This window comes from Falco peregrinus, chromosome 8, assembly GCF_023634155.1.
Source record: "Falco peregrinus isolate bFalPer1 chromosome 8, bFalPer1.pri, whole genome shotgun sequence".
Lineage (NCBI taxonomy): Eukaryota > Metazoa > Chordata > Aves > Falconiformes > Falconidae > Falco > Falco peregrinus.
In genome coordinates, this window is record NC_073728.1 from 28827114 (window position 1) to 28852605 (window position 25492).

Genomic DNA, 25492 nt, shown 5'->3' on the forward strand with positions numbered 1-25492 from the left:
GAGGGGGGAATGTTGCAGAGACAGCCTTGATGCTCTACCAGCACCGCTCAGCAGTAGCCAAAACACTGCTGTGCTACCAAACACCTTTCTAGCTGCCAATACAAAGGCAGCACATGAGGGCTGCTATGGGGAAAAGTAACTAGGTTTCAGCCAGATCCAACACACCTTGCTTTGAACAACAAGCAGGAATGAAGCCAGCCTTTCAAATTCGTCTTGCCAAAGTGAATAAGATAAATGTCTTAGATCAAACTGGCAAATTTGCACAATCCAAGACCAATTTTTGTTCCAGTTCAAGGCAAACTGATCTACAGCTTATTAGGTTATATTACCTGGGACAAAACACAGCAGCAAGGAGATTTATTATTATTATTATGAAAACAGATCCACATGTACCTTAAAATAAGAAGTACACAGAAAGCAATTCTTACCAGCTTTTTTTTTTTTTTTTTAATGTATTAGTTTTCTTTATTAGATTTTCTTTTTTTAAATTCCAGGCATCCGTGTATCACAGCACAGCACCAGCCTACAGGGTTGGTATGAACTGGACTTGCTCCAGGCTCTTGACTATGATGGGGTCAGTTTGCCCCTTTCTGTTACGCTGGGCAGCCAAGTAACCAAGCAATTCCCAAGACCTTACCTACTGGAATAAGACCTTACGAAAAAGGACATTTAAGCCTTGGCTTTACAGCAAATTACATGTTCCCTATTTTCCTTATCCCCTGCTAACTCCTATGACAATAATTAGCCATCTTTCTTGCTCTCCTACAGGGACTAACAGCTTTAACACCTCCCGCCTTGAAACATCCTCCTCTGCTCAGCAGGTGCTAACTGCCCTATTCAGTCAATTTGACTATCCAGATAATGTAATAAATTAAACTCTGAACAACTGTTTCTAACTTCCAATTTGCTGAAGGCTGATGACTCTCAAAAAGGCCTTGTTTGCTCAAAAACTTGCCATTTTTTTTCTGCATGCATCAACTAGTCTTACAAAAAAATATGGTCTGTCTCTCCCTGAAAGACTTTCTTCACTTGTGGCCATCACAACTATGAAAATTGTAAGACAAAAACTTTTATATCAAAAATAGGAGAATTTATTGTGGTACCTACATGATGGATTAAATATTTACAGACTGAAAGTCTTTAGAATAGTAGACAAAGCCAACTTAAATCAATGGGAAAGCTATCATTTAAATAGACTTTATTTCAAGACCTTGATTGAGGTGATACACTTACTTTCTTTCAAAACAATCCTGTTAAACTATTCAGCAACAATAAAACAGAAACTTAAAATTTATATAGACTTTCTTACTATTCCACACCACAGGTAGGATGTGAAGGACACTCATCTGAAGACCCAGAACACAGGCAGGAATAGAAGAAACCATAAAAAGTTGGTTTTACAGGAACCAAATATTTCTGGAATCTGAGTTCACCTGTCTTATCTAAAGAACAGCAAACTGAGTTATTTTTTTAATAAGCATTTACCACTCATTTTTTCATTAAATAATTGCATAAATTTATTTTTTTTAATAAAGTTAACCTAGTCCTGTAAAGCATTGTGTAAAACGTCACTAAATAGTTCCAACATTTTTTATTTATCATTCCTATAATCTGATTGCAGTGCAAAAACTAAGGGGGGGAGGGGGGAAGATACACTTAACTCCTGGTTCTCCAAACCTTTGTAGGGTCCTTCACAAATCACCAGGCTGACTTGCACTAGCACTTCAGTAGAACGAGACATGCATAGACAGGTAAATTCTTCTCAAGATGAAGGTATCTCAAATCAGCTTAATAAAACAGCATGTTCAGATTCTCTATAAAGGGAATGAATTATTAGTTTACATTCTCCTGTCACTAGGTATCCTTCCCTGCTCTTTGATGCTGGCAGTTGGTTATTTCCCTGAAGCACCACAGTTATGCATTTACATGTCACCAAATCCCTTGCTGTGCTGAATTGTCACTCTCAGATCCAATATGGCAGGCCAATGTAGAAATTCAAGCATATCTGAGGGGCTGACAACTTCTGCCTTACAAATATCCTACACTCCTCTCAAGGCAGCGCAGGGTTTGCTCTGCTAAAAAAAATACTACTCCAATTCCTATTACCTAAAGGTATTGGAAGGGAAAGGGGGATAGGGTGTTCCTCAGTTTCAGTGAGTACGCAGGGTAAAGCATTGAGAAGATTAAACACAGCATCTTTTCATGACCTCTTCACTCCATTTCTTCAGCTAGACAGCTTCTTATTTTGGCATCACAAATCAGTAACACAAGAAGACTTAAGATCCAGGCCACAGGTGACATCAGAGCAGTTTCTAAGGGTGCAACCTAAATCTAGCAGTAGGTAACCACTGGTGGCCAGGATACTATAGCTATTTTCAGGATACTATAGCTATTTTTCTCTTAACTACTCCCTCAGCCAGACATATTTAGTAATTCTCAAAGGATTTCTCTTCACAGAACTTGTCCCGTCTCCTCCTGCATCTACATACACCCTTAACAAGCACAAAATCCTTCAACAAGGACTTCACCATCTCAGACAGCAACAGGTCAAATAACCTTCTTTGAAGGACAATTCCCTCTGTGCTTCTTGTAAATGTGGCTCCAACTAGCGCATTTTCCTCCTCCTAACTACTTGCCCAAGAAGCCTGAGTAACTGTTGTACAATTTCGCATAATGGGCAGTCTGCACTTCTTTTGTGCTGAGAAGACAGCTAGTAAATAGGGTAGATCTTTAGATCATTATTTTAAAGTGCTTTCTGAGGTTTCCCAAGGGTCCAGCCCTACCACCGTGACAATGGTAATTACAGAAATTTGACTTCTCTTAACCTCTTGCAATTAAAACCCGTAATCCCTTCAGAGAGCAAATAAAAGATGCCCTATCACTTCTCCACACTCAATGACCTAGGGGATAAAAAAAACCCACCACAACAAAAAGCCTTACAACATGCCATCAGGGACAGAAGAAACCCCAGAGGGAAGATAGATAGCTTGTCCAAATAGATAGGGCTACCATGTAGAGAGGTTAAGTATCACACAATATAAAAATGGAATTCTGAAGGCAAGTTCCAGTTCAAAGAGACAGGCTGCCTCGTTATCTTGAGATGTCTTCTCAAGGGGATTTATTGCAAGTCTGACAACTGCAAATGAGCTACAGAAAAGAACAGGCAGAATGATAATCACAGCCATCACCCAAGAGTACAATACATAGTACAGTATGCTGTTATTGACAACCTGTAGTTTCTTCCTCTGACTTTAAATGTAGCTGATTTGGGACCATTATTTACATAGAGGAGGAACTACTTCATAAGAGGAAATCTATACCTCCAAAGCTGTTGTATCATTTTCCTGCTTGTGTGAAAGATGTCAACAGTAAAAACACCAAAGTTGATCGGTACAAAAACCCACAAGTTTGGCTCACTGACTGTGTCATCGTTCACAAAGGCACAGACAATGAAGTGGAGCCTGAGTATTGAAGTCTGCTTCCCTTTTGGAGGCAAAACCTAGTGTCTCTGAGCATTTATGGCTTTCTAATCCCAGACTGGTTTGTCCTCAAATGTCATTTGTTAGGAGATAAAGGTATTTTGAAGGCTAACAACACAGAACCATCTCTGGTGATATCCAGCTTGTGCGGAGGCAACACAAGCATATGACGCATTGTTGGAAGAAGCGATTCCAAGTCCCTGCTATATTTAATTATTCTTCTGTGATGTTCCTTTCATCACATTTCCACTCCAGACCACCTTAGCAACTACAAGAATGCAAAGCAGAGAAGCTTGCAGCTCTCTGGGGATACAGATTGTTGCCTGAAAACCTCAATGAACTTTGAGTAAAAGCATTTAGTGCAGAGGAAATCCGGCAAGCAAAAAAACTACATTCAGCAAGAACAAGTCATTTTAATTTGAGTAAGTAAATTGCTAAGGAGTGGGAAAGAGCAGAAAGACGGGAGAGGGAGATTATCCTGTGAAAGCTAGAAGTACCTGAGAGTTGCCAGAGATGGATAGCTGCGATGGAAAGGATGTTGGAAAAAAAACAGATCTGCTGGAGCTGGTTCCTATAGAAGGATGTTCATCTAAGATTATTTGGCACTGCGAGTGTGGCAACCTTTCCATGCACTTTGCATATGCAAGTGTCACAGGCACAGCACATAGCAGATCATACATCTCACAGAAAGCAGTACAGCAGCCAGCCTTTGAAAACTATTGCATTAAAATCATTGTTTCTGGGAGGGACAGTGAAAGGTGGGGGCACATCGCTGCTACCTTAAATTGACAAAGGGAGCAGGATTAGATCTAGTTTTGTCTAAACCAAGTATTGTGATAACAGAGTTTCATTGCCTGGGGCCAGGCTATACCCAGACAAAAGCCTTCAGAGAAAAAGCGCATTACAAAGTTTTTCTTCTCCCCTTTAGGAAGGCCTTCCCATCACCCAGTTGGCAAAACAACCAGCTGTTTAATGTCCTAAGAAGCAGACCAGGGCTCTTTGCTCCCCTTAGAAAGTAATCTGAGGGGAAGAGAAATTTAACACAGTTCATAAGATCTCTGCCTTAGAGTCCTGAGTCAGAGCAATCAGATTTGAGCTTATTAAAGCAAAGTCTCTCAGTCCCAGGCTAAGGGAATATCCTGGAGGCAAGTCTTGACTGCCAGCGAGAAAGTGCAGGACTTCTTAACCATCACCTTTCCATTTTGACATTCCCTGTGTATTCAGCCTTGCCCTAGGCAGGGAAAGTGGGGAAAGGAAGGACTTCTTGTGATCTTTTGGCTTGCTTTGTTTTAGCTTCGGTCTGTTTATACACATTACTACAAAGCACAAGATGTCATGAGAGCCAAAAGCAGTTTCACCTCTACATTCTGCAAATACACAGCCTTAGCCAAAAGGCACATATCAAAGCATGGTGCAGGAGTGAGGCACAAGATAAGCAAACTGAATTATTTACAATTTGTCAAAGCTGCATGGGAGTGTACTATTCCCTCTTCTTACAAAATAAAATGTTCTTTATTTGCTCATTATATATTTAAATATATCTGTAATTTTGGACTGTATTAGGTGTGATGTTACATTTATGTTTTATGTTAGCAGGCTGGATAAGACCATAGAACCTTTTGCTTTACCTCTACTGTACCATACTTAGAGACACTATTACCAGGTCAATGGTTCTCAGAACTGCCAATACACTGAATATAAGGGGAAGCACAAACAAAAATATTTCCAGTAATAAAATAAACATCTATTCTTCTTTATAATACCAACTCAAATAGAAGAATAAAATTTTGCTACTACTGTACTCCACCACAGTGATGGCGAATGGTTCAGAAAATAAGATTTTATCTGAGTTAACCAGAAAAAAAATGTCTTTATGACTTCTATTATGCCATCAAAAAGAGACATTTTACTCTTGGAAAAGGAATTTAAAAGTTTGTCCAAACAATTTCTCATACACCTGGAAAGTCAGTGAAATGTATTAATTTCCACACATGTCTTTCATTAACTCTTACCAGAGCAGCCAGTGCTGACTGGTGTTAGCCTCAGCAATATAATTTTAACAAGCTAATTACGCCCATGGCTATCTAAATCTAAATTCCACTCATTCAGTGCAGCTGGGAACACCAACAGCATGGAAGTAGAGAAGGAAAGCATACATTATTGTCTCTTACCACAGTATAGATCTGAGGTTTGCGCCTTTTTGCGAGGTCAATTATATTGACTCCGTTGTAATAAAGGTTCTCAATGCACCCGTGGAAATTTTTCCTCTGAAAGGTTCCTGGCTTCCCTGGAACAGGAATCCCTCCGAAACTGAGCTTTTGGAAAGAATAAAAATGGTATTTGGTTATCACCCCAAAAGCAAAAGGGCAAAGCCCCACACCATGCAGCCAGCCAGGATATTATCTAAGAACCAAGTCACACAAACAGTATCATCTCAGAACACAAAGCAGGATCTGGCTGCCCAATTACATTACAAGACTACAAGCTGCATAGCATTACAGCTGTTGGAGAAATGCTGCTGTCACAGACAGCTCACTGTTTTGGAAACAGCAGTGAAGAGCCTTGACACACCACTTCACCAACATAGCACCACCAGCCCCCCACCCAGGAACACCCAACGCACAAGATAACATTTAAATGGTCTCCAGCCCACAGCCCCCACTGGCCTGGAGGCTGTCACCCAGCAGCAGACCACAGTGGCCAGGAACCACTGAGCAATGGAGGAATAAACCTCAAAGCATCGGGTTCACCTGCAAGCTGGAGTCACCCCTTTTCACCAAGCACATCTCTGAACAGTTCTGTTTTCAGCCAGTGAGGGGTAGTATCCCACACACGAACTACCCCATTTGCACCTTGCAGCTGTTTTCCCTAAATATCACTGTTGTTTGGTCTTTACAATACTCGCACGTGGTATTTGGGACTTGAGCAGTGTAATGGAGAAAGTTTGAGGTTTTACTTTTAAACAAAACTTCTGCTGTAATGTTGTCTAATCAGCATTGTGCAGATTACAACTCATCACTTAACTGGAGGGCTGAAAGCCCTGGAAGGACAAAGACCCTAAGAAAATAAAGCTTCCATAATCCTTGAAGCATAATAGGGGAGAAAGAAGACGGAGAGAAGGCAAAAGAAAAAAAAAAAAAAAAAAAAAAAAAAAAAAAAGGAAAAAACCACACCCCTAAACCCCACAACTCAAAAAAAATATAATTCTATTTTCATTTTCCAGATGACATGGCTCATTTCTAATTAACTCTACCGGCTTTTTTTGCTAAGTCTTACTGTTGGTACCACTGGGTTTTTATTAATTTTTCCCATCGCAGCCAGCAGCATCGTGAGTGATATAATGCAGATCCTGCAGCCACCGTACTTCACAGTGCTTCCAGCACATCGGGGGCTGTGCTGCAATCCTGCTGCATCCACTGCATCAAGGGCATGCACTGCTGTGTGGCAACACTTACATGCTGACGGCTGCTGGAACCTGGGCAGCCTTATTTTCTGTCATAATTCCTACCCGCTCACCTCAGCTCAGTATCACAAAAGTAAAGGGAAATTTGGAGGCTATTTTTCCTCCCACTCCACCTAGCAAGCTGGGATACATAAACAAATAAAACCTCCCTGGACAACCTTGAAAGTACTTCTTTGAAAACAAGTCCTTAATGAACTTGCACCTCAGCTGAATTTAACTGATCACTTCAGAGAAACAAAGAGTGAGCAGACTGCTACTTTACATCACTTGCAGGTTCATTATTGGCATGAGCGCTTATGTGCTGGCAATGTTTTGGGTTTTTTTTCCAGTAAGAATCATTAGTTCTTCCTTAGAACACCAGAATTTCCTTTTTTCATGTTCTCTTTAAGTCCCCTGCTTAGGGACTATGTATTGGATTTCAAAACCAGAAGAAAAATCAATAGCAATTATACCACTGCATTATTAAGAAAAGTTTCCTTTGTGATTGGTAATAATTTTAATTACCAAACTAATGGTTTTATTACCCTCAGTAAGGTCTTTCATCCCTAAAGTGTGCTGAGATAAACTTTCAATAGACTGTATTGCTGTAACGTTCAGCTGATCGTCTCAGTGAAAATGGAAAGAAAACACAGTGTGGAAAACTAAGCACCAGGGGCCAGGACTGAGTGCCACAGAATCAGCAGTGATGCTGACTTACATCAGCTGAAGATCTCTACCATGCTCCCTGTTTTGGAACATCCAGAAAAATGTTCTGCAAATTACATTGGAGCCTGAGCGTTCCCTAATTGGCATCAATTTGTAGTAGGAAGCAAGTAATTTTAATATTTTGAAATTAGGAAAATGGAAGACTCAATCATTTGGCTTTTCTCAACTCCACCGTGAAAGTAGTTACAGCTTTGGCCCTTGCTAGTTCGGTCTGAAGCTGTTCCAGAATCTCAAAGCTCAAATGTGTTGTTCCCAATAAATGTGCTTGTGATTTGGTACCGCAGTACTAGAGTACAGGTACCACTCACTTCACCCTGCTTTGTGAAATACAAAGAAGGGAATTTCAGCTGGAACATGAGAGGAACAGAGAGCAGGGAGAGCAGGCACCTGACACTTCCAAGCCATCTGCTTTTGTCCCTTGGGTGTGCTGGGAATTTATCCTTTCTAGAGAAATGATTTCAAAGTGCAGAGGGGAAACTTGTGGTCTCTTAAGCAACGAACCATGCCAGCTCAGTGCATCCAGACGGGGTGATGGTTCTGACTGTGCAAGCATGACCCTGTGCCTTGTGGGCTAGCAAAATTCAGTACGCAAGTGCATGGGGATAAAAATGAACGTGGGTAATTTGCACACAGGTGTGCACTGGTGACGGGAACAGATGAAGAACTGCCTTGCATATAGATAGGGGATGATATGAAAGTTTTTAAGGTATTATTTACTATCAGTCATAAGCACTGAACTGCTGGAGTGATATAAACTACACTCTGTAGCACCTTGGCCTCATGACAGGGGAGCACACCAGCCTCGAGTTTAATGGGCAGGCAGGATGTTTCCTCTGTTCAGTCCTTCCTCGGCGGAGCTGCTCTGGCTTCCTAGACCAGGATGCTCTGCATCACAACCCCATATGTGAAGGGACCTGGGTCAGAACTGTTTATCTTGACAGTCATGCTTAGGGTCTTTAATTCCTAGTGAGAAGACAACGGTATTTATCTACTCATCTCTATGTGGGCACCTGTAATCCAAAAAAGTGGTGGCTGGATAGAGGCACAACTCAGAGCTGGTATCATGAGAGGTCATGCCAATCAGATACAGGGATGGTGCTCAATGCTTGCATTAAAATCACATTGGAGATGATGACACAGCACCTCTCCCTACAGCTAAGATCATTTTCTCCCTGAAGATTTGACTAGAACCCAGGCTATACCTTTTAATTTAGCTCAAAGCTTGCCTTACTTTGAACTGTAAGCATAATCCAATGCATATTTGCCCAGAGACCGGCCATTTCCTGGGACTGTTGTATACAGAGCTGCACTGACATAGACAGTTAACTATGAAAGGAGCTCTCTAGGATGGAAATATTACATAAAGAAAAGATCTTTGCTGGAAAGAAACAGCTCTTAGGGTGGTTGTTTTCCATCACATTCATTTTATACCAGCTCAGCCTCACCTCCCAGCTTATAACCTAAAAGGCTTCACACACCTCATAATCAATATCCAAGTGATCTGAATCGCCCTTCGTTCGGAAATGTTGGGTGTGCTTGTCCACCGTGAAGTTCACTTGCTTGTTGAAGCGCTCTATGAGAACCGAGTGCCAGTGCTGATCATCCAGGAGGCTGCCCAGGGTGACGGATGTGTGGCTGTTACTGAAGTGCAGGTTGGAGTCTCCTGGAGGGGCAGAGACAGGCAGAAGACACCAGGGTTACCCCCAGGCCCTTAAGTGAAGCATGGGGACTCAAGGGGAGCACAGAACAGTCCTCCTGGGTGCAAACAGGAGCTCTGCCCATCAGAATCAGACCCTTGTCAAAACTTGCCTGAGAGCCTTTGGGCCTCGCCTCTTATTCATATATGTGTGTGTATATGCACACACACATTTTTTTCCCCTGAAATCCTTGTGATAAACCAGAAGATTGTCCCAGTGCTGCACCCACCCACTGCAGCACACAGAGGATCACCACTGCGCCTGTGCCCTTGGCTCTGCTGTGCATTCCAGGCCCTGGTGTTTTAAGAGCTCCCTTCAGGCTGCACAATAATCTCCTGTCTGTTCACATTAACAGACCACTCCTGAGACTTCACAGTTTCAACTATGTGCTTTTTGTATTTTCACCAGAAATTGCACCTGTCCATTTTCAGAGAAAAAAACCCCACAAGTCAGTGAAGTAACATGAACGCAAGTGTTTTGCTCAGCTCAAACAGATCCTTACACCTGGCCTAGATCTCCAAAACTTTAGATCAAGAGTCATAAAAATATTTAGGCCCTAACCCTGGTGAATTCAAGCACTCTTCTGTTTTCCAGCTGGCTATATATCTGAACACTTCAGAGCCTCTCATTGAAAGAGACTGTGTGTCCTTTTTTATATTCCAGCAGAATGGAGAGAACACATGCTCCAAAACTGTCAGGGAAGATGCAAGCGGGTTCAAGAGCAGACATCAAAACCCTTGACCATGACATATGAATGCACAGAGGAGACTTGAAATGGCTAGAATCTGTGCATTTGGGGCTACTGCTGAAAGAAAAAAAAACCCTTATCTTAGACTACATATTCAACAGCATCTCCTCTGGAAGAAGTAACAGAATATATTTAACTATACTATATTCTTATCTTAGTATGAAACATCTGTAAGAGGAGAACAAATCAATGGAGTCAAAGAATCTCACATTCAGAGGCTTGTGATGTAGTTACTTGGTCCAAGTAACATCCAAATACCAAACTGGAAAAATGCTGCATTATCATTTCTACTCTCTGATGCATTAAATAAATAAAAAGAAAGAAAGAAATGAAGGAAATGCTAGTTGGAGACTAAACAATTAATGAGCTTATGTAAAAATGAAATCCAAGACCTGTGGAAAATTGTTACTGACATTTAAAACAAACGTAATTAAGCACTAGGGGAAAAATGTAAAAAAGATTTACCTATGAATTCTGTTTTAGTGCCTCCAGTTTTCTCCCACTAGTTTATGATTTCTTATAATTCCCCAAGTCATAAACAGGGGACTGAGACACTGCACTGTTGCCTGCTTTATCTGCTCTAGACAAATTTCTTTAAGTGTCTTGGAACTGCTAGTCTGGGATCTGCCCCTGTTAATACTATACATCATTAGATACTACGTCTCCCATTTTTATTAAAATCACCTTTGGCAGTCTAAGCGCGATGTACATTAGTACATGCAATGATTCAGATTACTTAATTCATCAAAGTTATTAGGATTCAGAATGGCAGTGAAAAACTTGGACCTTAAATCTCTCCCCTCCTTGCCCACACCCTCACGGTTAACAGAGGAAGAGGCTTTGTTTCAGTTTTCTGTCCGAATGGGCTGCTGGGGCTTTCAGACCAAGTTAAATACCTGAACAAGGTAAGTGGAGCTCCTGTGCTGACCAAAGTACAGCAATACAGGTGTGGAAACTTCTGGCCAACTCAAAACCTCAGTATGAGAAATGTGAGTCCGTTGAGACTGCTGAGTCCAGTACCATTGGTCACCCACAGCTGAAGCTAATGAAGGTTTTGCAGTAAGGCTGGGGGAGGGGGTATGATCACTCCTAATACAGTAGCTCCTGGCATTATCAAAATGCTTTAGCATATTCACCAGGAAAAAAAACAAGCATCCTTCTATGGAAAGAAATTAAGCCAGCCTTTCATTTGTCCCTCCGATACAACACAATAACACAGTGATGGCTTTCCAGATATACACAGTTTTCAACTGAAATCATCTCAGAAACAAAACAATACCAACGTGCACAATGTTTTGACAAAAATGTTTTCATTTAATTTCTGTATTCTCATCTCAGTTCTGATCATGGAATGGAAAAAATAAGACACAAACCAAAAATAAGCGTTTGCACTCCAAACCAAACCTCCTGAGAATGCTCTTCTTAAAAATAGTAACAATAAAAATAAAAAAGGAGGAAGGGGAAGAAACAGAACTGGTTTTGTGGTGTTTTTTTTAAAAAAATCACTGTTTGGAAGCATCATCAAGCAAAGGTCAAAACTTCAAAAGTAGTCATTCAGCAGCTCAGCCTTGGTCAGAACTAGTTAGAAGAATCAAGATCTCTTCTTGGCTCAGCTATCATGTCTTGTGTGACATCAGTCAAGTCTATTTTCTTTTGCTTCCCCTCCCACCTTCTCTCAGCTGGAGTTTCTAGATATGACTTAATATAAACAATAGATTTATAAAAGCAAACCTAGACAATCCTTGTTACAATAATATGTGAACCAATTAGGATTAATTACCCTTACCCAGGTTGATGTGCAAGGAGAGTTTTCCTTTCTGCAGTTCCAAGGTAATATAGTCTCCACGTTGTCCTTCTCCATGGAATAAGACTCCATCCCCCTGCATGCTCTTGAACTTCAAGGAAACCACATCCTTGAATGTGCTCATAAGTTTCTGATTGAACCTGTAGAGGAGTGAGCTTCTGCCATCGAAGTCTGCAATATCTGACTCTGGGAGAAAGAAAATGGCAAAATGAAAAGGAGAGGCAGCATCAGGAGAGGGACCATATTTTTTCAGAATCTTTCCAAATATCACTTGGAGCCAGGTATTCTCAGAAGCATACATCCATATGACATGCGTAACATTTGGGCAACCACATTTCACCCATTTCCAGTCCTCTCCCTCTGTCTGGGGAAGGGGAACACTAAGATAAAAACAGAACTCCTCTGGACTTGTCCTCTCTCTCATCAAAGACTCTTTTCTCACTGAATTTTTTAGAACAGAACAGGTGCCTTCCATCATATTCAGATCTGCCGAACATCCCTTGCCACATTTGCTGTTTGTCTCAAACACACCCAGGATGCTGTTTCATTACTTTGAACACTACAGTTCTCACTCCACTTTTTGTAGCGTCACAACAGTCTGTTGAGCCGTTTCTGCATGTCAGCCATGCCTGCATCCACCTTTGCATCCAAATAAGTATCATTTTACCCTCTGAGGGTTGGCTGTTTGTTTGTGATGGGCATTTATCAGCTATGTTTCTGCACGCAAATTGACTAGGTTGGCAGGAATAGTCAAATATCAATTCAAAAAGCTTTTGAAGGGATTTCATGGCAACTGGGCATCTAAACTGATTACACACCTTTGAAAATCCTGTTAGAAGCATATTTTCCTCTTCAGTCAGCCTCTAAAACTCAATCACTGTGATAGAAAACAAGCTTTCAATTCTTCAATTGCAATTAATATTTCCTTTGGCAGCAGCAGCCTGCAGTACTGTCTTTGCTTTATAAAGTAGTATTTAAAGCAAAATGTATTTTTCATAAACTTTTTTAGATTATATATATATATATATATAAACAGAGCATTTCAGGTAGCTTTAAATACTTTTAACTAATAGATTGTATTCAAACATGTGACTGTCATACATGAATTCAATTTTATTTCTATCTAAAGACAATTTGGCACAAATTATGGACATATCTACTTGCCAATAATAAACCTGTTAATCCATATTTCCTGTTTTTAAGAAAAATACTAAAATTTAAGACCACCAGAAAATGAAGCATCTGAACAAGGGTTTACTAAGCTACATAACCACTGGGATACATGCATAAAGACAAAGAATACCTTCATAGTAACCAAGAAGAAAGAGCATAAACTATCTTTGTTTGCAAACAACATGTTTTAATGATAATCCAAAGCTATCAGTTTTCCATTTTCTTTTGAAAAATAATTGCAAGGTCCATATGCAAAATAATCAAGATTTCCAGGTCAGTAACTGCATTATGAAGCTGGTGATTTAAGTCACCTATGTTCCCTTGAGAGTTCTATCCTTTTGAGCATTAATGGTAGTTTCATTTGTTCCTCCTTAAAAAGGGAAATAATAGGGATTAGGGTTTTCTTCTTCTTTTTTTTTTTTTTTTTTTTTTACTTTTTTAAATTGAACCAAGATTCAAAGAGGATTGCAATTAAAAACTATTGTAAGCTCATAAAATAAAAGACCTCTTTTTACCATGGAAACTACCATCGATAGCTTCTGCATGTCAGTATGACAGTATCTACAGAAGTTTGATGGCACACTCACAAACTTGCAGGGAGCTCAAAATTTAAATTCTACAAGAAATTCTGTCACACCAAACCAGATTCCATTCCAAATCATAAGGCAATTGATTATTTCTTATGAGAATAAAACTACAAAGAAATTCAACCCTGGGAAAAAAATCACTCCAGAATAAAGTAAGACCAATTTCTTATCTGTGATGTCAGAATTATAACACGCTCTTTAACATCATATGCGAACAGTTGTAGTTTAGGAAGTATCATGGATACAAAAGTATTCACACCATCTGCTTTTACTATTTTTTAGTTCTGATTTAGACATTTAGAAAAAGCTCCTTCAGAATAGCTTCTTTCTCTCTATTGACACCTTGACTGCCCGTTTCTATAAAGGGAATTAAATTAATAGTTTAATTCTTATGAATTTCCCCAGCTACATTAAATACTTCAATTTGTTTAAAGTAAATTGCAATTGTGTCATAAAAATGGTTTCATTTTAACACAGGCAGAGATTAGGAAATAGCTTATAAAGAAGCTACAGTCTGATTTCCAGTGGATTTTGCAGTTAAACTTGGTTTCACTTCTACCTCTCAAAACCAAACATACCCTAAGAAAGCAATGATTCAATGTTGTCATAATAGTGGTCCTTTTTTCTTCTTCTTCTTAAGATCCAAGCCTTCAACCAGTCTGAATTCACACTTCAGTCCTTATTCTTAACTCTCCACTAAGTCACAGCATAACACAGTTTCTTGATTTCTTGAACAGCTCTACCACTGACATTTACAGAGTATAACACAAAGGAAAACCTGTTTCTGAAAAGTTCTGCTTCACTAATTATCAGTTGTGAGTACATCGGCCAATAAATAGCCCTAAACAAAGTGGAAATATGTCAAATGAATGCTAACACTGGCAGCCAAAAGTCATTAGTGTCAGTTTGTGTGACAACAAATCGTTGACTTCCCATTAAAAACTGAAAGATACAGCACAGTTCTAATACAGTCATTCCAGAAAACCTGCCTGTTTGCTTAGTGTTTATTGAGTCCACGTATGTCCATAATCCACTTGCAGCAAGAAAACAAAGATCAGAAATGTCTAAGTCTCAAAAAACCTGTAGGAATAACAAACTAAAACACAACGTGTTGTTTTGTCCTGCACTGCCTGTTGGTTTACTTACGCATAGACTTTATTCAGCCTGGGTACTTTTCTACACTGTCCTCATCAACAAGGCTATAAAACTCATCAAAAGTGAGATCAGGCAAAAACTGCTTCTTTCATGTTATTCTCCACAGACCAACAATTCAAACAGATGTCTCTGTTGTGAATACATACGTAATCACAAAATTATTTAGTTTGAAAAAGAACTTCAAGATCATCGAGTCCAACCGTTAACCTAGCACTGCCAAGTTCACCACTAAACCACGTCCCTCAGTACCACAGCTACACATCTTTTAAACCCCTCTAGTGACGGTGATTCAACCACTTCCATGGGCAGCCTGTTCCAATGCTTGACCACCCTTTTGGTGAAGAGATTTTTCCTAATATCCAATCCAAACCTCCCCTGGTGCAACTTGAGGCCATTTACTCTCATCCTATCACTTCTATATCGGGGAAAAAAGAGATTGACACTCCTGCTCACAGGTGATGAAGTTCCCATGAAACAGGAATTATTCATCATGCTGTTTTTGAAATTCAATAGAGGTTCTGGCCTCAGGGGTGCTGGTTACATCATTCCATTTGAATTTCCTTCCCCAACACAGATCCAATCATCAAAGTCACTTGGGGGTGGGTGGAAATACAGACAGTGAGTTGAAGGTGGATTATCAGGTTAATTCAGCATTTGTCATTGTTTTGGGGGGGATTTTTTTTATTTTTTTTTTTTAAAGGAGCATGTGACCACAGGTTTTAGCTTGTAGGACCAGCTATGCCGAGAGGAGCCAGACTGGGAGCAATGTGAAAGCATGGAGTTTACTTGTGCAGCAATCTGCTCCTAGCAGCAGAGAGGACATACATTCATACTTACAAAGACAGTTCTCCCAGTGATTTTGGGCAAAGTAAACACTTGGCAAAGTTATTCCAAAATACAAAAATATTCCCTAGAAACAGTTGCAATTTGAGGCAGGAACTTTTTGGGGTTTGCACTTGCCTCAGTAAACAGGGAGCTTTAACTCCCTGCAGGAGGAAAAATGACTGTTCCTGGTCTGAGCAGCTGTCTCTTCTGGCCAGTCATGCTTTACTGGCTTGAGTGAAACTAAAGCAATCCAACTTCCCCCTCCATACCCCTCTCAGACATTCAGTCCAAGGGATGAATGTGGATAGGCACTTCAGAGGTGACTGTTCTGCTATGCAGCTGTATCACAAATCTCCATCTGCCTCTTGGTAAGCAATTGTTTGGGTATTTATCTTATGCAGTTGGTTACAAACACTACTGCTCAATGACCATCAGATGGTTCTCTGCAATGCATTCTTTTCTATCTCATAGGAAGACAAAAGAGAGGAGAGAAGAAGATGGGGGGGGGAGGGGGAAGAGAGAAAAATAAATCCAGTAAAAATACCATTTAATCAAAAATCACAATATCAGATCATATTCATTGAAGTAATGACAGCAACGGATGAGAACTGCAAATTAATAACTCACCTCTCAAAAGCAGAAGATACCCTGTCTCACACCCTATCATTGTTCCTCCTGTGATTTCCCAGCCTGTTAACTGCACATACACCTGAATCTGCTGATGCATTTTGGGCCATTAACCAGTTACAGAACATGATCAGCATCTTCAATGAAGCTATAAATCTTATCCTATAAAAGCAATTGTGTCAGCAGATTTTTTTCATGTGCTGAGCTAACAAGACTTTTCCCAAATATAAAGACGTACCCATTCCCCACTCACTGCCCCCAGCATCAAAAGCATTTGATTTGCCATTTCTCTGGGCACATCCTCTGTTGCAGCTCTGGTTATCCATGATAATCGCACTGCTTCTGGAGCCACTGCTGCAAAGGAACACTGAGACCTTACACATACTTCTGCATGGAAATTTCCATTTAACTCATCATAAATCCTTTTCTGAACAGGAAACATCAATGTATGTTTTCAGATCAGTATCATCTCCTTCCTATTTCAGTACCTCTTCTGAGCACATGAGGTGGAATCTTTACAGGAATTTCAAATAAATGTCAATAATTTTCATTTAAATACATACTTTCTTTGTAAAGAAAGTAAACAAAAATTAGCACATGTTATCTATGAATTCCAGCTGAACCGATGGCCTTGGAATGCTTTGTTGCACAGGAACTTCGATCTGTATGGGATAAGGTCAAGCACACTCAACAGCTTTACTGTTAAAAACGTGTTTCTATATTCAAGACAAACAATGTCAACTAGCAGCGAATTAGAGGGTGAAAAGAAAAGAGAGCAGGAGGGTAGGGGTGGCAGGGGAGGGCACAGGACAAAGCAGAAAGCTCTCATTTGACAGATAAGTTTTTGAGGTAAATTCATAGTAGTAAATTACTTCTAGCAGGAGCAATAAAAAACAGCGAATGCCATTTCGAACCGCAGCGCACTCCCATGTTAAGTTAGCCACTTTGGCATCCACTGCATGTTGCAGCTAATCTCTCAGATGATTCTTCAGTATTTTTTGTTACTGTGTCCTGGCAGAGCATCTGGTGACCTACAAGACCGGATGCCTTTCACATGCTCCCTACTAAACAGCCATCACTGAAAGCTGCATTTGCCAAAAGTTAGCGCAAGGTTCTGTTCCTGGGACCTCTTCAGCAGAGTATGTTGCACAGGACAGTCATACCCAAAAAATGAGAGATCAGAGCCTTGAGCTGGCACAAGAGTGTCACATTCACCTAACTTTGCCTTGACAAAAATGCTTAAGCAGCAATGAAGCCACAAACCTCTCCTATAGCTGTCATCTTCTGCTCAAATACGCAAGGTTAAAAAGGAGTTGATGTGAGCAGAGACCATCCAAGGAACCACAGGCTATTTTGCATGCTCTCATGTATCACAGCAAGGTGCTCAGCTGCATGTTTGGCAGTAGTCCCAGGGTTTTAGCAGGTGTGCATCAGCACATGAAATTCAGATGGCCTAAGCTGTCAGTGTCCCCAGACTTATGTTTCAGCCATCCAACAAATGCTGCTACTCACACAAACAGGATCTCCAGCCTGCCTGTAAATGAAAACCTCGCTTCTGCAGTTTTCTGCCCTGGATATCAATATTAAAGCAACTCTGTTTTCAGATCAAGTGCTGCATTTCTGGGGCAACATTTGCCTGAAAGATGGAATGGACAGCCAGTGGTCCATTACCTGGTAGAAATGACCCTGCAGTCACACATGTACATTTGCACAGGATTTGGCTCATAGGTGTTCCCCATACCGATGTTCTCTTTTTATACTATACTTCAGGGTTGGATCCAAATCTAAAATGCCAGTGGAAATCCTTTCTTTAACTTCAGTGGACTTAAGATCAAATACTCTGGGTTTGTTTACCTATAGAATCCTTTAAGTCATTCCAGCAACTTAAAGAGGATTGGGCATAACTGGAATTAGGCTTGTTACAGATGAATTATATCAGCTGAAGCCTTTGGTACAGGTAGGTGACTATAATGCTGTTCCTACTTCCAGACTCATATCCCTCCTTTCATATACACGCAGACACTTGTATGAAGGGTCATCTTTTAGAGATGGTGCATATTTGGGACGTTTGTTCTTCTTCTAGCTCAGTTTTCCTTCCTGGTTTGCCCAACAGCCTGTCACTAACAATCTTTTTTTTTTTTTAATGCTTTTCAAATTATTGATATATTTCTTGTGCCATAAATTAATATGGTGGATGAGTCTGTATGCTGTCAAACATTACAAAGTGCAGTTATGTAGGTGTACACCAGCTCAGGATCTGCTGCAGATATCGTGTCAGTATAACAGCAAAGATGACATTTTAGAAATGATCAAACATCTTTTGTATGGTGCTGGAATGCTTGGGTTAGCAGTAGCCAAGAATGTGAAACTATACAAGCAAAACTTGTAGGAAGGTATTGCTTGGCATATGCAATTTGCCAGAGAGAAATTTGAATGGCACATTTATATAAACGGAATGAATATTTCAACACTCTGTAAAACTTTTATGAATCCCTTTATTTCTTTTCTAGCTTGCTTCAATCTCATACCTCAATTCTGCATAACCATTTTTATTTCTTGGAGCTGCAGGGTACAGGACAAAGATGAAGACCTAGATGATATTAGTGCAAGGAAATTCAGCCTGCAAGTGACTCTGAAGTCTTCTTCGTATCACAGAAGATACAATCACCACCTGACATGAGTGTTCATATAGTATTTCACATTGACTAGCACCAAAACACATTCAGCCACAAAAGTTTCAGCCTTCAGTTCAAGTTCTGTTTGTTGCACATCTGTTTGGACTATACTCTTCACTGCAGAGGTCTGGTCATCATTAATAGAAGAAAGCTCTTTGAAAGCAGATTAAACACCTGCTTTGGAATGATGTCATCAAGAGCAGTTTTGATTCATAGGTTTCAGTTTCCATGTCTACTAGTAGGACTGGAAATGGTTCCATTCAGACCAGGCTGTTGCAGGTCTGTACTTAAGCAAATGATAGTCCACAGTGCCTGAGCACCAAAGCAGGTGGAAATGCAGCATTTAAAAAAACATGAATGGATTATATCTACACATAGCTACACACAGACCATAACAAGGACCTTCCTGTGAAACCACGTGAATCCATCCTAAGACCCAAGCGTACTGATGAGGGCACTAAGAGTGCTGGAGCACTCTGTTCAATGGTATAGTGTGAATCAAAATGTTTAAGACACCCTGATTCTGCTCAGATGAATTGAAGGAGTCTCCCAAATAAGAGGTTTTCAGCTTATTATCTTAAAATCTCTTTTCTGCATCCAGCAGGAGTGGATGAGGACCTAAGCCAAATGGGGAGATGTAAAAGTACAGCAGTGTCACACAATGGTGACTTCTGCCATACCATGTTGTATTTACTGGTAAAATGCTGTTAATCCCTTGTACTCTCCCCAGCAAAATCTCACCTTTCTCCAGCAGTGTCTCAAGTCACGTTTCACCATTTCAGAAATAAACCCACAGCCACCTGAGAAACAAATACCAGACTTATGTTTCCTCATTTGTGGATTTATTTCTGTTTAGTGCGAGAGAGCAACATCGGTCCTTTTTCTTTACGCTTGCACTCTTCCATGGTGATAGGTCATGTATCTGCAGCAGTACACCAGGGCAACCATGTGGCTGAAATGTCCCAAGGCAACAATATTTATAGGCTGCTCCAAAGCCCATGTGACAAAATGCTGCAGACCATGTCTTAGAGGATCATCACCATGTGTTATGAAGACAAGCGCCAAAGAAAACAGTCCTGCAAAAGCAGTTAAAGCAGCAAACAAGTTCTCTGCTTTCTGGAGCTTTGAAGTCATGAGCCTCAAACAGAAGTACCAGCTGCATAATCTGCAGCACTTCCCCCAACAACTATTTAATTTGACTTAAACCCAAAAATGAACTATTTAAGCAAAAGGTGGTACCATTCCTAAATAAAGCCCTACAAAAGGTCTGAAGTAGCTCTGTGCCCTCCAGCTGGGCAGGAGTTTTTACAACATCTGACTGCTTTGCACTGGGAAGAAGCAGTAAATCAGTCTGTGGTAGGCTCAGCTCTGAAAAAGCTTCACTAGCTGAGCTAGGTGGGCCTGCACATCCCTGAACAGAAAGACAAGAATAACTACTGAAAAAATAAATGATGGCTTTGTATTTCACATTACAATTGAACTTGTAAAACTTCTGCTGGACCTCTCCCACAGCACTGACAGCATCAACAATAAGCTCTTTGAAAATATGTGGGTTAAGATGTAGCCACTTACTATAGGAGCAGCCGAAGACCTCAACTCTCAGTCCTATCCGCCCACCAACATTCCACTTCAGAGGGATGAAGCGCAAGAAGCGGGCTTTCATGGAGTGCAGAAATTTGTGGTGAACCACACTATCAGCATTGCTGTTCCCTGTGAAAACCTGGAAGGAAAGAGAACCTTGGTGAGACATTTAGCACCGAGAGGTGAATGCAGCACTCTGAATTAAGGCTGTGAACTGCTACCCCTCTCCCTGATACTCAGTCTCATAAATTACTCAAAATAATATAAATTGATTTTGAAGTTTTCTTCTAAGTGCTGTGTCTCTTATGGAGGGAGAGGAGGGAGACAGCAGCACGCAGAGCACCTCCACATAGCACAGAGATGTATACAGGGAGTTACAAAAGCAGACCATAGATGGGGATGTTACAGAAGATGCTATGTAATTTCTTCAATCCAAGGATATTCCTGTGCACCACAATATTCCATCAGCCCCTAACATACACACCGTCCCTTCAGTGCAGTGAAGGATGGGGACCAGTTTAGCCTTTGGTGCATTCAGGGTAGGAGAAAAAGATAGTCACAAGGCACCGAGGTTTGGCCAGTGCCTGAAAAATGAACAGGAAAGTGTAGATCTAGATACGCCACAAAAAACTCAAGTGAGAAAGACACAGGAAGAGACAAAAACCTGAGTCAGTACATGGGAGAGCCAACATTTTGGCCATGTTTGCACCCAAGACAGTGAAAGCTTGCACACAATAATAATTTAAGGTTTTCTTTTCTTGCCTATTTGATTAATAGCCTGCAACTGCAAGCCAAAATTAACGGCCCCACTCAGAACTATCACTTAACAAAAGCAAATTCTTTCATGTGTGAAGAATGACTGCAGGATTTCAAAGATAAACATTTAAACAACTATCCAAGCTATGACCCTGCCTGAAAATTTTTCAATTCATCTTTACACCCTTAGTCTGTATATCAAACTAGGAATATCATAGGCTTCCTGCAATCTTCAGAACATTTGAATAACTCAGCTAGGATTTAAATTTGAAGCTAATAGTTTTGTAAAACATGAAAATCAAACACCGAACTCACAAAAAAAAATTACACAGTAAGGTCATATTTGTAAAAGATGTCCTTCTCTCTGTAAGTATAAAATCTCATCACAAAAAGTTGTATCAGTTTTAAATGCTTCTGGAATTCAAAAGCTGGCAGCATTTACCTACACATTGTAAACTGCAAGCAGAAATTGGAATAATCCCAGTACAACAGATCTAAAATTTTTTCCCAATGGCCAAACAAGGTGCTAAAGAGATTGGAGGTTTCATCTCCACTCTGAAAAAAAAGGACTAATTAGCAACTGTTTTTTACCTAAATGCAAGCATTCCAACTTTTTCCCCAATGTTATTAAAAATGGTGTAAAACTTCAAATTCAGTGTCGTCTTATTTTACTAAACGTACCATGCTATTGTTTTATTAGAACTATATTGAATAAAAAATATTCTTGAACTTTTCTAAGGCACAATACTTTGAAACCATATAATTGCTTATTTCATTTCACCTTAAAAACTCTAACCTGGGCGAACTCTCTTATATGAAATAAGCCTTATATTCCACCCAGTCACGATTGCAAAAGACAGCATATATCTCAATTCCTAAGACATGCTTTGCAAGTGTATTTCATTGATGGCATTGCTTGCCCCTGAAAATGAACAAATTTACTGAAACAATTTCTCACAACTCCAGTTACTTCAGTGAAGCGAAGCACCACCTTTCAAAACATGTGATCTGTTAAATTATTTTTATTAGGAGCTTATCAGGCTGGAGAAGGTATATAATTTGGCTATCCTAACTGTCCACAAAGCTTTTTCTGTCCTGTATCTCTTCTTCTGAAATTTTTATGCGCAATATGTTGTTTTTTACAAGTATTATGCAATGCTTAACTAACCTCTCTCTAATTCACCTATATTATATAATTACATTTTTTTGTATGGAGATTCTTGTTGATCTGAATTCAAAGTTAACCACATAGAGCACTTCAGCAGTCTTGCCCTTCAGATATGTTTTGAGGAGTGCCACAAGTAGCACTTCAAGATGTCCTGGGCTTACTCATGCTGCTCTCCAGATAGGAGCCAAATTCAAATTCCAGCAGAGTATTTCAGAGGCTTTTTCCTTCTATATTACAAATGAAAAATCCTGTTCTTCTCAGTAATGAAACTGTCAGGAGAGGGTAAGTCTCACAGAGCTGCGGTACTGCTCACATTTTTATTAAGAGACTCATGGATATACAAGACGGATAAAGGGGACTGTTGTTTTCTGATTGTTTTCTTAAAAAGCTCATCTTCGTGGAATCTTGTGATTATGTAAAAATTTCACCTTTCATAAGAGAAGAAAGAAATAAGGAAGAAAGAAGAAAAAGAACAGAGGGGGAGCAAAGAGTTCCCAGTCCTCCCAATCGCAAAGAAAAGCTTAAAACACAGTGACTTAGAATGCAAGCGAAAGGTGAAAATTAAGATACAAAAGAAAAAGTAGCCTTTAATACAGCAATACTGTGAGAAATAAGGGTCGGTGGTGGCGTTTTCTCACAAAGCTCTCATACACAAGGCTCTCAGTACTGTGCATTGCATCACAGGCCCACAAGGTAATCATTTCTTGGTTTATAAAAAAGAGAACATTTTGGGAGAAAGATCAAGCTGAAAAGCACAGCACCTCTAGAAATATCTCCTTGCAATTACAAAGTAATGGGAACTTGGTGATTTGTGAACACAGCTGTGTGCTAAGCTGCCCACACATTCCTGCTTGGAAAGCAGGTAGGAACGCAGCCCACACTGGCACACAGTGGCATGCTGTGATCAGTGGGCCCTCGCGGCTGCTGGAAAACTGTAGAGGCAGTTCACAACTACCTGTAACTGTTGGTAAGGGGAGTCTTGACACCTCTCTTGCAGAGCAAACCTGTAAAGCCGTTTTTCGCAAAGCTTGTGCAAGCTGCATGCCCAAGCACAGCACACGGGAGCATCACTGCTGCTCACACGCACAGAGGCAGTCCTCTGCCTCCAGGCACAGGGTGTGCACAGCATGCTTCAGGGTCTGCCTGTGCAGTCAACAGAGCTTTGTGGGTTTGCCAGGTAAAACAGACGGCTGTACCCCACTGTCCGCAAGCAAACCCAGATGCCCACCCGCAAGCATCTGTGCTAGATAATTTCTTTCATGACACCTCAAGGAAGAGCCAGAATTACCTACCATACAGCCTCCAAATCAGTTGGCTCCAAACCTGATGTGCAAATATGTAAAAACATCCTTCCCACATTGAAACAGTCATATTGGTAAAAATAAACCCTTCAAAAGTCTAATACAGCCCTTACAGCAGTGTTTCTCAGGCTTTTCAGATAACCAAATACCCAATAAAGTTGGGGGTTTTTTTGGCAAAAAAACCCCACAGGCCCATCAATCTTGCCTACGAAATGATCTAGCATGCAGCTGGCACATCACTGTTTGCTGTTAACTGTGGGGTGTCACTGTGTATGCCTTTAGGATTGCTTTGATTTTTGCTTCCAACTCTCACTGCTGTGCAGATCACCTTCTGATGTCTTATGGACCACCTGTGGGCTGTAGACCATTGATTGAATAACACCAATTGCCATGGATGGTCACTTGAAAACTTAGATCCACAGCTGACACAGAAATAATCCATCCATTAAAGAAGATGAAACAAGGATGCAGTACCAAATTTCATAGCCCTGGAGGTTCAAATATTGATTAACAGTAAACTTACTGGTGAGAATGGCAGAAATACTTCCTCTTGAGAAACAGCCTCTATTACAAGTTGTTGTTGATAAGGATTAATTTGCAGGAACAAAACGACAAACTAACAAAGAAAACAAAGCACCAGCATGCCATTTCCCATGCTACACAGTTGCTCTGGGAGGGATCTTAGCACTGAAATCTGCGGTTTCTTACAAGCCCTATGAACACAACAGACTGATGATTTACCTGGGAAATTCTGCTTCTGGCATTCTATGGGGCTTATAAATCAAAAAGCTCCATTAGCGCCAAATATTGCCACCAGCTTCTTGAAGGCACAAGCTTTTCCCTAGTGCCATTGACTGCAAGGTTAACAGCTTGCCACAGGCAGGGCAGCCTCTCAGACCAACCTCATTTCATGACGCCTGGCTATGTGGTGCCCTGCTGTGACACACACCATGGCACCACAGTAATACTTTATGACTTCTTTTTTTAATGAGCCAGCAAAGGCAGGTCCCCACTGGTGCAAAGAGGTGAGGTGAGAACAGCAGCACTGGTTTGAGGCAGGGTGTGACCAGCCCAGTGCTGCCTCTTTGAAGGGAAGAGTAAGAGCCAGAGGATGCAATGCTTTTCCCAATGCTCAACCCACCTGGTTCATGGGTTATAACGAGGTGAAACAAAATAGAATTCCTATTTAGATGAGAAATACAACTTTCAAAAGAAATTTAAATCTCAAAACCATGGTCATTACCTGGAATTTGGGGAATTTGGATGTATGACTCCCTCAGGAGAAACAACAATTCAATGAATGGCCTGTTTATACAACTCCCATTCAGGGGAAACACAAAAGATGTTCAAGGGCAGTTCAGAAAAATGTCACACAAATGTGGCAAAATATGACACTTGTTTAATAACCCTGCAGACACACATTTGTTTCTCTACCTCATTTATTAATTCAGATCTATGCCAGATCATACCAGTAAGATCTGATGTGCTAAACTTTAGATACCCTGCAGCCAAACTCTTAGACTGGTCTCCACCTTTAGACAGTCAAGTGGAAATTGGGTGCAAGAAAAGTGTCTGCTCATGAAAGCCTAATCAATTCAACAGATAGCATCAAACACCGGACTTTATCTCGGCCTCCCCTGCATGCACACTCTGCACAGCAAATGGCAACTTATTTACAGAGCTGCAGAAGGCGGTTCCTATAACGACTCTCCTGAATATATTTTGGTCTCCCACTTTGTTAGGCAGGT

General features: G+C 40.5%; 1 protein-coding gene across 2 annotated transcripts in view; it reads right to left on the reverse strand.

Annotated features, from left to right (window-relative positions):
• The window catches only part of CNTNAP5 (contactin associated protein family member 5), a 296701-nt gene that overhangs the window by 143499 nt on the left and 127710 nt on the right, over positions 1-25492 (reverse strand). For both annotated transcript variants that reach the window (XR_008748523.1, XM_055812801.1), the window contains exons 4-7: positions 20511-20658; positions 11879-12082; positions 9126-9310; positions 5651-5794 (exon numbers count right to left, since the gene is read on the reverse strand). Coding sequence is in view for 1 of the 2 variants with exons in the window: in XM_055812801.1 (XP_055668776.1) it covers positions 5651-5794; positions 9126-9310; positions 11879-12082; positions 20511-20658 (681 nt within the window). In the remaining variant the exon portion in view is untranslated. The remainder of the gene's footprint in view (positions 1-5650; positions 5795-9125; positions 9311-11878; positions 12083-20510; positions 20659-25492) is intronic.